The sequence below is a fragment of the Salmo salar genome, chromosome 10, assembly GCF_965601325.2.
Source record: "Salmo salar chromosome 10, fSalSal1, whole genome shotgun sequence".
NCBI lineage: Eukaryota > Metazoa > Chordata > Actinopteri > Salmoniformes > Salmonidae > Salmo > Salmo salar.
In genome coordinates, this window is record NC_138300.1 from 8,534,409 (window position 1) to 8,550,591 (window position 16,183).

General features: G+C 41.5%; 1 protein-coding gene across 2 annotated transcripts in view; it reads left to right on the plus strand.

Annotated features, from left to right (window-relative positions):
* Positions 1-16,183, plus strand: part of negr1 (neuronal growth regulator 1) — a 449,277-nt gene that overhangs the window by 344,528 nt on the left and 88,566 nt on the right. The window contains exon 7 of one of the 2 annotated variants that reach the window (XM_014215672.3): positions 9,985-10,026. The exons of the other annotated variant lie outside the window; for it this stretch is intronic. Within the exon in view, the coding sequence (XP_014071147.1) occupies positions 9,985-10,026 (42 nt within the window). The remainder of the gene's footprint in view (positions 1-9,984; positions 10,027-16,183) is intronic. 2 annotated transcript variants of the gene reach the window in all.

Here is a 16,183-nt window from a genome sequence, read left to right on the forward strand (position 1 = left end):
GCACGGCTCCTATCCCAGCCTCGGACACATCCACCACTATGAACGCCAAAGAGGGATCCGGATGGGCCAGCACGGGAGCCGAAGAAAACAGAGCTCTTAGCTGCCCAAAAGCCCTGTCCGCCTCAGCCGACCACTGCAATCTTACGGGACCCCCCTTCAGCAGTGAGGTAATGGGAGCAGCCACCTGGCCAAAACCCCGGATAAATCTCCGGTAGTAATTGGCAAACCCTAAAAATCGCTGCACCTCCTTTACCGTGGTGGGAGTCGACCAATCACGCACGGCTGCAATGCGGTCACTCCATCTCCACCCCTGATGTGGAAATGCGATACCCTAGGAAGGAGAAGACCTGCTGAAAGAACAGCCATTTCTCGAACTTGACGTACTTGTCATGCTCCAACAGTCGTCCAAGTACCTTGCGTACCAAGGACACATGCTCGGCGCGTGTAGCGGACTATATCAGAATGTCATCGATATACACCACTACACCCTGCCCGTGTAGGTCCCTGAAAATCTTGTCTACAAAGGATTGGAAAACTGATGGAGCATTCTTCAACCCGTACCGCATGACTAAGTACTCATAATGCCCTGAGGTGGTACTAAACGCTGTCCTCCACTCGTCTCCCTCCCGGATACGCACCAGGTTATACGCACTCCTGAGATCCAGTTTCGGGAAGAAGCGCGCCCCATGCATTGACTCAATCGCCGTGGCGATAACAGGTAACTGTACCTCACTGTGATCTGATTGAGACATCTATAGTCAATGCACGGGCGTAGACCTCCATCCTTCTTCTTCACAAAAAAGAAACTCGAGGAGGCGGGTGAAGTGGAAGACCGAATGTACCCCTGATGCAGGGATTCAGAGACATATGTCTACATAGCCACCGTCTCTGCTTGCGACAGGGGATACACGTGACTCCTGGGAAGCGCAGCGTCTGCCAGGAGATTTATCGCACAATCCCCCCGTTGATGAGGTGGTAATTGAGTCGGCATATTCACGGTGGAGACCAGGGAAGGCCTAGTACCACGGGAAACGCAGGAGAGTCAATGAGGAAGAGACTGATTCTCTCCTCTTGACCCCCCTGCATCACCATGTCCAGGGAGATGGTGGCTTCCCTGATTAGCACGGACCCTAATGGTCGACTATCCAGAGCGTGAACCAGGAAAGGTCTAACGCTCTGTCGATAAAATTCCCAGCTGCACCTGAATCGACGAGCGCCTTATGCTTGGAATGCGGGGGAAATATCAGGCAAACAAACAGGTACAAACAGGTGGTCAACAGAGGACTCTGGATGAGTGTGGTGCAGACTCACCTGGGGTGACGCCAGAGTGCACTGCCTGTTGCCTCGACTCCCAGAGGAACCAACACGGCACCGACCAGCAGTGTGCCCTCTGCGGCCACAGATGGTGCACGTGATGGCTCCTCCTCCAGTCTCCATTTTTTTGTCATTTAGCAGACGCTCTTATCCAGAGCGACTTACAGTAGTGAATGCATACATTTCATTTCATGCATTTTTTTTTTTGTTGAGACATCGCGCAGCCCCTCCCAACTCCACTGGCACTGGAGCGGGGGTGCTGGAAGATGGCACCGACAGAGCCCCCTCTGGATGCCGCGGGTGACCAGCAGGTTATCCAACCGGAAGGACAAATCCACCAGTTGGTCAAAGGAGATGGTGGCATCCCTGCAGGCCAGCTCACTTCGGACGTCCTCGCGCAGGCTGCACCGATAGTGGTCGATGAGGGCCCTGTCATTCCAGCCTGCTCCGGCGGCCAAGGTCCGGAATTCCAGGGTGAATTCCTGGGCGCTCCTCGTCCCCTGCCTCAAATGGAAGAGCCGTTTCCCCGCCGCTCTACCTTCGGGCGGATGGTCAAAGACGGCCCAGAAGCGACGGGTGAACTCCCCGAAGTGGTTCAACGCCGCGTCTCCCTCTCCCCACATGGCGTTTACCCACTCCAGAGCTCTCCCTGAGAGGCATGAGACGAGGGCAGACACTTTCTCCCTTTCCGAGGGAGCTGGGTGCACAGTGGCCAGGTAGAGGTCCAGTTGTAACAGGAATCCCTGGCACTGTGCTGCCGTCCCATCATACTACCTGGGAAGGGAGAGACGCATCCCACTGGGACTGGCTCCGGACGGGACGGGTACAGGTAACCCCGGTTGCACTGGTCGAGGAACTGGGGAGACCTCCTGTCTCTCCCAGTGGTCCATAGTCTGGACAACGCGATCCATCATGGCACCAAGATGATGTAACGTAGCAGAATGTTCCTGGACACGCTCCTCGACTCCTCTAACTGGGGTACCTGCTCCTGCTGACTCCATGGTTCGGGTGTGTAATTCTGTCAGGGCTGTGCGCCGTTGGTGGAGAAGTCAGGTGCAGGAGAGCAGGGAGTATTTAACAAGCGCACACTTTATTATGGCAGTAGAGAAAATAACAAAAGAACGCAGCTTCCTGAAAACCTCCAGCCCACAAGGCAAAAGTGTAAGGCGCGATAAATGTTCAATACAAGACACTGTAATACAAAATAAACAAACCGTGTGCAAAAAACACGGAAACATGAAAACCCAGTCTAGCACGTAACGATAACCACGTAACACGAAACAATTACACACAAAGACATGGAGGGGAACAGAGGACTAAATACATGCAGTGTGATTATGGAATGAAAACCAGGTGTGTATGGAACAAGACAAAACAAATGGACATATGAGAAATGGAGCGGCGATGGCTAGAAAGCCAGTGACGTCGATCGCCGAACGCCGCCTGAACAAGGAGAGGAGCCGACTTCGGCGGAAGTCGTGACATACGCGTTGCGTTGTGTCTTAGAACAGCCCTTAGCCATGGTATATTGGCAATATACCGCACCCCCTCAGGTCTTATTGCTTAATTATACCATGGGATTGTTGAATACTCGTTTCTGTTTGGCTCAATCAAAGTTTATTAGTCACATGCGCCGAATACAACAGGTGTAGACCTTACAGTGAAATGCTTACTTATAGGCTCTAACCAATAGTGCAAAAAAGGTGTTAGGTGAACAATAGGTAAGTAAAGAAATAAAACAACAGGAAAAAGACAGGCTATATACAGTAGCGAGGCTATAAAAGTAGCGAGGCTACATACAGACACCGGTTAGTCAGGCTGATTGAGGTAGTATGTACATGTAGATATGGTTAAAGTGACTATGCTATAGTTCATTCTTACATGTTCTGTGTTTGAGCTGCGTTTGAATGCAAAATTCAAATTGAAAACATTATTGGCATTGTTGAATTCAATTTTCATAATAGCAAGCTAGGACTGATGGTTTGGTTAACTAAACTAGCAAGTCTGTTTGTTTGGTTATCAACGTAACTGCTTTCACTATCTAGTACACTTGCTAGCTACTTCAGATGAACACATTTCTAGTGGCAACTGAACACATTTCTTAGAGGCAAATGTGTTAAATTATAGCCATGGTATAAAAGGGATAATGAACTCTTGGCTCTATGCGTTCTTTGGAAAATAATGCAACTCCGTAGTTAGCGCGTCGTGGAACACACCTTCCCCGGAGTTCATTACTTTCCAGAGAACACATAGCCCTTTGTTGATTATTCCTTACGTATGCTATTTATTATGTTGTCAATAATATTTACATGTTAATATTATCTTCTGGTTATAATTAGTATGTCTAATCTTTTAGCTAAATTAAATCTATTAGCTTCCAAAGTACGTTGGTATATCTGTGAATATACAATTATATGAATACACAATTATTGTGTGAATACAAAGAAAACGGAGTTATTTAGCCTTTTTTTTACCCAGAGTTCACTTTAAAGAGGACTGAGATTTGTTCTTTTAAAGAGGACTATATGTGAAAACAGCCTTATTGGGTTAAAATAATCGATCTCAGTCCTCTTTAAACTCTGGGGTATAAAAAAGCTCAATAACTCAGTTATAGTTGTATTCACACAATAATTTTGTATTCACATAATAATTGTAATCAGAAGATAATATTAATATATAAATATTATTGGTAACAGAATAAATAGCAAAAGAATAACTGCATATTAAATAATTCTGTACTTAAATTGTACACCCAATGTATTCTACTGGCACTATAATTGATTTTGTACCCTACATTCTTAGAAAAAAAGCTGCTATCGAGGACCTAAAAGGTTTATTCAGTTGTCCCCATAGGCAGGGTTGGGGAGTAATGGATTACAAAAACAGACACTGTAATCTGTTACGTTACCAGCTAAAATATTGTAATCAGATTACATATACTTTTGGAAAACTAGATGATTACTTCTTGGATGACTTTTAAATTCAGAAAGGATGTTTGCGGAAAAAAAATCTTTGACACTTCTCTTATCTCAATTACATTCAAATCATTGAAAAAAGGCACAAGGTTAAGTTTGTTCCACCTGAACGAGTCTGACCACAAGTCAGAGACCACTATGATGACACACCAAATGTGTTTGTTTGATAGCGGGAAATGAGCAGGCATAGGCTTTTGTAGGCTACAGTACAAGCTATGTCTTCCAGTTGTGCGACTGATGTCGGCATCCAAAGATTATCCAACTTGAATAAACGCTAGGAGTTAAGGTTGACAGCAGTGGTTTAATCAACAGCGATACGATACCACTTATTATTGATATCTACATAGCGCATTGATTTGAATCACACTGCTGCTCTCTCATTTAGCTATTTGCAACTCACGGATAGTGGTTGTTGTGGATGGCTGTTCACAAATCTAGATGTGTATTTGAACCCAATAATGGTTGAGTTCAAGAAGTTTAAGCTGCCTATCAATCATTGTTTTTGAAACCAGTGGACAGCCAGTAAATAATATGCTCTTGCAACAGCTGCATGGTGTGGATCCCAGCCTATGGAATACAAGTGGGGCTTTTATTGTTCAATCTAATTCATGCTAATAAAAAAAATAAAAAATCCATAGACCTAATGGACACATGCTCAAACTTGGATTTTTGGATTTATAAATTATATAATTACAGACATATTATTTCACTTTTAATTCACTGTATCACAATTCCACTGGGTCAGAAGTTTACATACTGTAACGTCTGTCGTCGGAAGAAGACCAAGGTGCAGCGGAGTTAGTGTTCATAATTTAATTCAGAAAGAACACTATATAACTACAAAACAAGAAACAACCGACAGCTAAACAGTACTGACAGCTAACACACTGAACAGAAACAATTACCCACAAAACCCCAACGGAAAAACATGCACTTATGTGTGACTCCCAATCAACAGCAACGAACTACAGCTGTGCCTGATTTGGGAGCCACACACGGCCCAAAACAAAGAAATACAAACACATAGAAACAAAACATAGAACGCCCACCCAATGTAACACCCTGGCCTAACCAAAATAAAGAACAAAAAAAACCTCTCTATGGCCAGGGCGTTACACATACACTAAGTTGACTGTGCCTTTAAACAGCTTGGAAAATTCCAGAAAATTATGTCATGGCTTCACAAGCTTCTGATAGGCTAATTTGACATCATTTGAGTCAATTGGAGGTGTACCTGTGGATGTATTTCAAGGCCTACCTTCAAACTCAGTGCCTCTTTGCTTGACATCATGAGAAAATCAAAATAAATCAGCCAAGACCTCAGAAAAAAAATTGTAGACCGCCACAAGTCTGGTTCATCCTTGAGAGCAATTTCCAAACGCCTGAAGGTACCACGTTCATCTGTACAAACAATAGTACGCAAGTATAAACACCATCATACCGCTCAGGAAGTAGACACGTTCTGTCTCCTAGAGATGAACGTACTTTGGTGCGAAAAGTGCAAATCAGTCCCAGAACAACAGCAAAGGACCTTGTGAAGATTCTGGAGGAAACAGGTACAAAAGTATCTATATCCACAGTCAAACGAGTCCTATATCGACATAACCTGAAAGGCTGCGCAGCAAGGAAGAAGCCACTGCTCCAAAACAGCCATAAAAAAGCCAGACTACTGTTTGCAACTGCACATGGGGACAAAAATCGTACTTTTTGGAGAAATGTCCTCTGGTCTGATGAAACAAAAATAGAACTGTTTGGCCATATTGACCATCGTTATGTTTGGAGGAAAAAGGGGAAGGCTTGCAAGCCAAAGAACACCATCCCAACCGTGAAGCATGGGGGTGGCAGCATCATGTTGTTGGGGTGCTTTTTGCTGCATGAGGGACTGGTGCACTTCACAAAATAGATGGCATCATGAGGAAGAAAAAGTATGTGGATATATTGAAGCAACATCTCAAGACATCAGTCAGGAAGTTAAAGATTGGTCGCAAATGGGTCTTCCAAATGGAGAATGACCCCAAGCATACTTCCAAAGTTGTGTCAAAATGGATTAAGGACACCAAAGTCAAGGTATTGGAGTGGCCATCACAAAGCCCTGACCTCAATCCTATAGAACATTTGTGGGCAGAACTGAAAAAGCGTTTGCGAGCAAGGAGGCCTACAAACCTGACTCAGTTACACCATCTCTGTCAGGAGGAATGGGCCAAAATTCACCCAACTTATTGTGGGAAGCTTGTGGAAAGCTACCCAAAACGTTTGACACAAGTTAAACAATTGAAGGCAATGCTACCAAATACTAATTGATTGTATGTAAACTTCTGACAGACTGGGAATGTGATGAAAGAAATAAAAGCTGAAATCAATCATTCTCTCTACTATTATTCTGACGTTTCACATTTCACAATAAAGTGGTGATCCTAACTGACCTAAGACAGGGAATGTCTACTAGGATTAAATGTCAGGAATTGTGAAAAACTGAGTTTAAATGTATTTGACTGAGGTGTATGTAAACTTCCGACTTCAACTGTATATATATACACAGTACCAGTGAAAAGTCTTGACACACCTACTCATTCAAGTTTAAAAAAATATTTTTACTATTTTCTACATTGTAGAATAATAGTGAAGACATGAAAACTATGAAATAACACATGGAATCATGTAGTAACCAAAAAAGTGCTAAACAAATATATTTTATATTTGAGATTCTTCAAAGTAGCCACCCTTTTACCTTGATGACATCTTTGCACACTCTTGGCATTCTCTCAACCAGCTTCACCTGGAATGCTTTCCCAACAGTCTTGAAGGAGTTCCCACATATGCTGAGCACTTGTTGGCTGCTTTTCCCTCAGTCTTCGGGCCAACTCATCCCAAACCATCTCAACCGGGTTGAGGTCGGGTGATTGTGGAGTCCAGGTCATCTGATTCAGCACTCCATCACTCTCCTTCTTGGATCAAATAGCCCTCACACAGCCTGGAGGTGTGTTGGGTCATTGTCCTGTTGAAAAACAAATGATAACATTTATTGGAATGACTGGAATTCTGATAGACTTTGATATAATAGACTTTGATATAATTTAATTGTATTATTTGTAGTAGGAAGCAATGGATTAGAAGACGCCTACATAACCAACCGATAAAGTACATTGTAATATCCATATATGGCCAGCTATGTAAACTTTAACATTGATTTATCTTGCAATAGATGTCGTTCAGTTGGTAACATACATTTTTGTCTAGTTCTGATGTCTCTTAAGGGGAAAGTAATCTAAAAGTAACCGAATGTAATCAGATTACGTTACTGAGTTTGGGTAATCCAAAAGTTACGTTACTGATTACAATTTTGGACTGGTAACTAGTAACTGAAATCGATTACATTTAGAAAGTAACCTACCCAACCCTGCCCATAGGATAACCCTTTGAAGAACCCTTTTTGGTTCCAGGTAGAACCATTTTGGTTCCAGGTCCTCTATTACACAGAGGGTTCTACATGGAACCCAGAATAGTTCTTCCTGGAACAAAAAAGGCTTCTACCTGGAACCAAAGTGGTTCCCCTATGGGGACAGCTGAAGAACCCTTTTGGAACTCTTTTTTCTCAGTGTATGTAGTGATTCTCATCAAATATGTTGTTGTCTTTTCACACTATTCAAACCCCACAATCGAATAAACAGATTATGAAGCCCTTATAGCATATAGATCACATATTGCAAACCAATAATCTGAACAAAAAAATGTCTGTGCATTCTTGACAATCGCTAATCAATATCCAAAAACAGCACACGTTTTTTCTGCGAACCTGCACATCATCATCCTTTCTCTTTTGTGGCACCAATGTAAGGGGTTATGGCAGGGGAAACGTGTTTGTAGTAGTCTAGTGTGTGGTGTGGGAATAATGATAAGAGAACCTGGGGAGAACCTGCGGAATTCAAGCGAACCGAACTCAGACCACCTCTCGAGATCCTTAGTTTCTTTGGAGTGTTCACACTGCACAACAAATTTTTTGAAAGGGAGCAAGAGTGTAAACACCCTAAGGCGTGGTTTCTTTTGTAAAAATATTTGAAATAATAGACTAGATCCTATGTGTTGAATATATTTAACACAATATGATACTGTAACAGCACTGCAAAGCTTCAACCATTGGCATCAATAAACTGTATGTACAATGTTTAAAGGCCCAGTGCAGTCAAAAACACAATTTTCTGTGTTTTATATATATTTCCACACTGAGGTTGGAATAATACAGTGAAATTGTGAAATTTAGTGTAAGAGCTGTTTGAAAAGACTGAAATGAATGCCTGTTTTGGTGGGAGGGAGTTTTGGCTTTCCATGGTGACATCACCATGCAGTAAATTACTTAATAGACCAATAAGTAAGGGAGTTCCAAACCTCCCTGCCAGTAACAGCACATTTTCAGTTTTCCCCTCCCCACTCAAACCTCTCCCACACAGTCCTATCAAAAAAGAAGCAATTTTTGTCTGGGAGAGGTTTGAGTCACAATTGAGTCACTATTGAGACCAGGGTCTCTTTCACAACAGAGTCCTACATATACAATTTAATAGACAAAATAAAAAATGGAAAACAATATAGAACAAGTAAAATACAGCACAACACAATTCTTTTCAAGAAAAACTATTACCTTACTCAGTAAGAAAGTCCCCAATCAATATTTTAAATTGCTTTAGCGGCACCAGAACATCCAATTGTTATGTATTTTGTAGTTCCAGCAATGAGGTGCTTTAAAACTAAAAGTGTATTTGCATAGTTCGGTGGAGACCCAAGGAACCTCAAGAGTTAACCAAGCTTGTGAATGGGTTTGGTATCTCATGTTTTTATATTTTAACAGCAAAGTTAGGTATGTTGGAAGCTAGTGTAGTAGAGCAATCACAGTAAGTTACTTAATTGTTACCCAGAAATGGTTTGATATTGAGATAAAAATGGCTGCATAGGACCTTTAATGCCAAAAACGACACAAAATACATATATTTTTTCGTATAGTTATGTAAATATGAACGTTTGAAATTTATAAAGAGGAAGACCTTTAATAGACACATCGGGTATGACTGTTTTTCCAAGATGGTGGATGTGGACATTTCAGGATGTCACATTATTCGATTCCCCAAATGCCACCGCCCGCTCAGTTTGAAATGAGTTCATAAGGTAATCAGATTGGGATTCACTTCCCCCTCAGAGGGATCAAAGAGGATTTTTTTTCTCTCTCTCCTCATTCTTAAGGCAGACTCCAAAAAAAGGAGAACAAGAAATGGGGAGAGTTGCGTGATATTAAAGTGAAAATCAAATTACATCAATATGATTAAACGGCTGCCACAAGGTGCAGATGTAATTATGATTGTTAATTGAGCCAAGTTTGATTCCACGCATCAAAGCGAGAGACGGTCAGTAGTTTATAATCTCAGGACAAGGAAGTTTGATGAGCTCCATATGGACTCAGTCTAAGAACATTTTGAGAAGCTCAGCAGTGGCCTTCACCATTCAGACCTAAGGGAAGGGATATGTTGTTGATAAGCATATTTAGTTTACAGCTTACCACAGAAACGACAGACCTTAGGCATGGGTAGTTTTGTCTTCATTCCCTGTCCTTTGTCCTTGAATGTGGATTATTATTTTCTTTTGCGTCTCCATTCTGTTAATAATACATGAATGTCCTCTTTTTCCCTTCTTTCCCCCTTTTTTCCTGTAGCAATTATTGAACCCACCGCAACTAGTGCTGTCTCCCGCTCAGGTCAGTATATGTCACCGTGCTGTACGTAAACCAGCAAAGGGATCCACTCCACACTAACCTAAAAACCTCTCCTCCATCTCCAATTCCTCTCTCTTGATTGGCTGGGATGCCTGCTGGGGTACAGCTTCACTGTATGTGCTTTTACTTGCAGTTTATTTTGGTTTCTCAGGATTGGTTCTGTTTTGTTTCTGTTTTATTTTCTTCCTGTCAATGTAAACAGCTCGTCCGTCTCATTGCACACCCCCACCTCCTTTACTCTCTCTCCTTTGGAGCGTAGTGGCATCATAAAAGTGACTGTTACATATGGCTCTGGGACCGATGCGTTTCCTTTTGCTGATGGCTTTACTCTGGCTTCTTCATCCCTCCTCCTATGCTAGCTAAGTACAGTCTGCATGAAGGGCAGGATGTCAGTGAAAGGACCCTGTTAGTTTGTTGTTTGCTATGTGCAGTGGCTCTGTCTCCGTTTCTCTCCTTCCAGAAGCAGCCGGGCTATGCTGCTGCCGCCTCTCTAACCTGTTCTGCTGCTGCTGTCGATGTGGCAGGTGTTTTTCCACTCTACTTCTGTTGCTTTCAAATTACAGCTCGGGAATAATCTCTTTGCCAGGCCGTCTTTTCTCCCTCTCTTATGGTTTTAAGCAAGTCGCAGAATGTAATCTCTCACGTTGGTTACATTATTTTGCTTAATACTGTTTGCCCACATACTCACACCCCGCTCGCATACACACACACACATGCACAGACACACATGGCGAGTGACATTGCATGATAAATCTACTCAGCGCTATCCAGAGTTTTTCATCCTGCATCATGGATTTGCCTGTCGTTTCATTTTCCACTCTGGAGACGTGGCTCTGTATGAGCATGTACTCTCCTGCATCCCTTACATTTTTATTTGAAATGGATCTCCATGGGGATTTTGTCAAATTGCAAGTAAAATTCTGCTCTCTGACAACACATAGCCCTGAACTCTCATTTTATGTAATGCTTGCAGAACAAATGACAATTTCATGGTCCAACGCAACACCAGTGCTATCAATTGTGGAGATAAATTAACTCGACGTCCCATTGTTCTTGTTTTGTTCCAAGTTCCAAGTTATTTTTAGTAATTTTTTTGCAGTGCCCTAGCTGAGCAGTTTGGCATAGGCAATTGTTTTAGATTCCTGGCAACAGGTAGCCTCCAACTCATTTAACCATGTCTGTTAATTAGGTTGAAGATATATAATTATCTTCTGTCAGCTCCACAAAGGAGGAGTGGGGGAAAGGTCCATGTAGGGAACCACATTTGTTGTCATTTAGAGATATCAAACAGGAAACAATTGATGCTAAACCTCATCAAACATGTAGATTAAACAATTTAATGATTCCCTTCAAATACCATTGATGCTCATTTAGGACTGCATTCTTGCTTGGTCTCAATTGACATGCTCAAACTCTTATGAAAGTTAAAGTAAAAATGGTCAACACGACTATCTAATATACAAAGTAAATTGCATGGTTGTGGCAGCACCGGCCCACAAAACATTGCCTTCTTAAACAACACTGAAATGTCAATAAAAGGGTTAATTACCTTTTTTTACAGACAACACATTGGCTAATGTTTTCTACATGAGATTTGGGAAATGTGCTCTACAGTTGACCTCTTCCTATAGGTTAGTGACAGTACAGTATGACACCGCATGGCTGTGGCAATTATATTAAATGGTCGGTCCAGTACTTGAATATCACTTTGTCTTGTTTGAGCACCGCTACAGTATGCACTGAAATGTTAATGCAGCCATTTTTATCTCAATATCAAATCATTTATGGATAGCAATTTCTGTGATTGTTTTCAATTAAAATGGTAAAAATAAAATAAATAAATAAAAAATAAACAAAAATAGCTACTAAGGAAAGAGCAATTTCTCAAGCAGGAATTTTTCTAGGACTGTCTGTGAGTGATCTGAGTGGGGAGGGGAAAACTGAAAACTAGCTATTATTGGCAGAGTTTGGAACTCTCTTTCTTATTGGTCTATTCATTAATTTACCAAATTGTCAAAGACTCCAGTCACCCAAGCCATAGACTGTTCTCTCTGCTACCGCACGGGAAGTGGTACCAGGGCGCCAAGACTAGGACCAAAAGGCTCCTTAACAGCTTCTACCCCCAAGCCATAAGACTGCTGAACAACTAATCAACTAGCTTCCCGGACTACATTGAACCCCCCTAAACCCCCTCCCCCCTTTGTTTTTACACTGCTGTTACTCGCTGTTTATTATCTATGCATAGTCACTTTACAAATTACCTCAACTATCCTGTACCCACGCACATTGACTCGGGTACCGGTACCCGCTGTATATAGCCTCGTTATTGTTATGTACCTATCTTGTGTTACTTTTTGATTGATTATATTCATTTTACTTTAGTTTATTTAGTAAATATTTTATCAACTGTATTTCTTAAACTGCGTTGTTGATTAAGGGTGTGTAAGTAAGCATTTTATTGTAAGGTCTACACCTGTTGTATTCGCCGCATGTGACAAATTTGATTTGATGATGTCACCTGTCAGGCCAAAACTCCATCCCACCAAAACAGGTCAACATTTCAGGTGGCCTTTTCCAACAACTCTTACACTAAAAAGAGCATTATCATCCTTTTCACAATTTCACAGTATTATTCCAAACTCATAGTGTTGAAAAATATATAAAACACATGTTTTTGACTGCACTGGGATGTTAAGATTAGTTGATAAGTAGTAGAAAATGTGTAAATGTTGAAATTCAAAATGGATTAAACATATACACTACCGTTCAACAGTTTGGGGTCACTTAGAAATCTCCTTGTTTTCCATGAAAACATACATGAAATTAGTTGCAAAATGAATAGGAAACATAGTCAAGAAGTTGACAAGGTTATAAATAATGATTTTTAATTGAAATAATAATTGTGTCCTTCAAACTTTGCTTTCTTCAAAGAATCCTCCATTTGCAGCAATTACAACCTTTGAGACCTTTGGCATTCTAGTTGTCTATTTGTTGAGGTAATCTGAAGAGATTTCACCCCATGCTTCCTGAACCACTTCCCTTAAATTGGATTGGCTTGATGGGCACTTCTTACGTACCATACGGTCAAGCTGCTCCCACAACAGCTTAATAGGGTTGAGATCTGGTGACTGTGCTGGCCACTCCATTATAGACAGAATACCAGCTGACTGCTTCTTCCCTAAATAGTTATTTCATAGTTTGGAGCTGTGCTTTGGGTCATTGTCCTGTTGAGGGAGGAAATTGGCTTGAATTAAGCGCCGTCCACAGGGTATGGCATGGCGTTGCAAAATGGAGTGTAAGCCTTCCTTCTTCAAGATCCCTTTTACCCTGTACAAATCTCCCACTTTACCACCTCCAAAGCACCCCCAGACCATCACATTGCCTCCACCGGGTTTGACTGATGGTGTCAAGCACTCCTCCAGCATGTTTTTTAAAACTGAGATTTGTCTGTCCATATCACTTTTTTCCAATCTTCCTCTGTCCAGTGTCTGTGTTATTTTGACCATCTTAATCTTTTCTATTTATTGGCCAGTCTGAGATATGGCTTTTTCTTTGCAACTCTGCCAGAAGGCCAGCATCCTGAAATCGCCTCTTCACTGTTGACGTTGAGACTGGTGTTTTACGGGTACTGTTTAATGAAGCTGTCAATTGAGGACTTGTGAGGTGTCTGTTTCTCAAACTAGACACTCTAATGTACTTGTCCTCTTGCTCAGTTGTGCACCGGGGCCTCCCACTCCTCTTTCTATTCTGGTTAGTTCCAGTTTGTGCTGTTCTGTGAAGGGAGTAGTACACAGAGTTGTACGAGATCTTCAGTTTCTTGTCAATTTCTCACATGGAATAGCCTTCAATTCTCAGAACAAGAATAGACTGATGAGTTCCAGAAGAAAGTTCTTTGATTCTGGCCATTTTGAGCCTGTAATCGAACCCACAAATGATGATGCTCCAGATACTCAACTAGTCTAAAGAAGACCAGTTTTGTTGCTTCTTTAATCAGATCAACAGTTTTCAGCTGTGCTAACAATTGCAAAAGGTTTTTCTAATGATCAATTAGCCTTTTAAAATGATAAACTTGGATTAGCTAACAACGTGCCATTGGAACACAGGAGTGATGTTTGCTGATAATGGGCCTCTGTACGCCTATGTAGATATTCCATAAAGAAAATCTGCCGTTTCCGGCTACAGTAGTAATTTCCAACATTAACAATGTCTACACTGTATTTCTGACATGCACAGCTCTCTGGGTGAGGTTCTGTCTTCAAGTCTCCAGTGGGTGATGAAGTCCCTTCCCTGTACGTAATGTATTACAGATTATGAACAGGTGCAGTCAGATGGCAGGAGGGGTGGAGTGTATGACACTCCAAACCAGTAGAGATGTGCATCATCTCTCCAAACCGTCTCTACAAGGTAGAGTTGATACACACAGCACTGAGAACCAGAGGTGGGACCAAGTAATTGTTTTACAAGTCACAAGTAAGTCTCAAGTCTTAGCACTAGCCAGCTGTAGCGCAATCTTGGGTGCAATGACTGACTGTGCGAAGGCTCATTGATTTAATGTTACGTTAGCCTACATGCTGCACTAGCAAAGTTATATATAGCTGTTGGTTATACTAGCCACGACTTACCGTTCTTTGTGCAGCTTCAAATGTCGAACAAGTTGGAAGTTGTTGCGCCTCTGTCTGTAATTTTCTTCCCGCATGTTTTGCAAGTTGCAATCCGTTTTCTGTTGACCTCAGCGTGGTCTTTATATCTGAAAATAATAATTTGGGGTATCATCTTTCCAAGGCCTCCATCTGAATTCACCCGCCGACATTCCTCTGCACAACCACGCGCAACTTTTTGTCAGCTTGCACAATTTGATTGGCTGCTGTCCGATTCAAACCGTTAAATGAAGAGTTGATGCATTGCCCACTTTTTTTAATAGCAGCATTTTTTATATTTGGGCATGGGGAGGGTATCAAGTCAATTCGAGTCAAAAGGCTCAAGTCATTGGTGTTGAAGTCAAAGTCGTTGCAAGTCATCATATTTGTGACTCGAGTCTGACTTGAGTCCAAGTCATGTGACTCAAGTCGACACCTCTGCTGAGAACATTATCAATGGTTGTTAGGTGAATTCCAGGACAGTGATAGTATTTTAACCTATGACCAGATCAAATGTGACCAACCTGAAATACTTATTTCCCTCATTAAAATGCAAATCAATTTATACAATTTTTTACATGCATTTTTCTGAATATTTTTGTTGTTATTCTGTCTCTCACTGTTCAAATAAACCTACCATTAAAATTATAGACTGATCTTTTCTTTATCAGTGGGCAAACGTACAAAATCAGCAGGGGATCAAATACTTTTTCCCCCCACTGTATATACTACATGACCAATAGGAATGTAAACACCAGTAGTAAGTGTTGCAACCGAGGACAGACGATTTTTACGCGCTTCAGCACTTGGCGGTCCCGTTCTGTGAGTTTGTGTGTCCTACCACTTCACGGCTGACGTGTTGCTGCTCCTAGATGTTTCCACTTCACAATAACAGCACTTACAGTTCACCGGGTAAGCTCTAGCAGGGCAGACTTTTGACGAACTGACTTGTTGGAAAGGTGGCATCCTATGACAGTGCCACGTTGAAAGCCACTGAGCTCTTTAGTACGGGCCATTCTACTGCCAATGTTTGTCTATGGAGATTGCATGGCTGTGTGCTCGATTTTATACACCTGTCAGCAATGGGTGTGGCTGATCTAGCCGAATTCACTAACTTGAAAGGGTATCCACATACTTTTCTATATAGTGTATATTTTTATATATTCAATGAATACGATCAAATCTCCCAGGTGTTTTGTTCATTAGCACTCCAAATACAGTCCCAAGATGAACAGATACAAAACGGAGAACATTCTCACATTGTTTCTTTCTTCCATTTACCAGTTTGATCCCTTTTTTGCTCTGAATAATCTTTACTATTACATACAGTGCTCTTGACTTTTTCTACATTTTGTTACATTACAGTCTTATTCTAAAATATATTAAATACATAAAAATCCTCAGAAATCTACACACAATTCACCATAATGACAAAGTGAAAACTGGTTATTAGAAATGTTTGCAAATGTATTAAAAATAAGTATTGAGACTTTGATATGAGA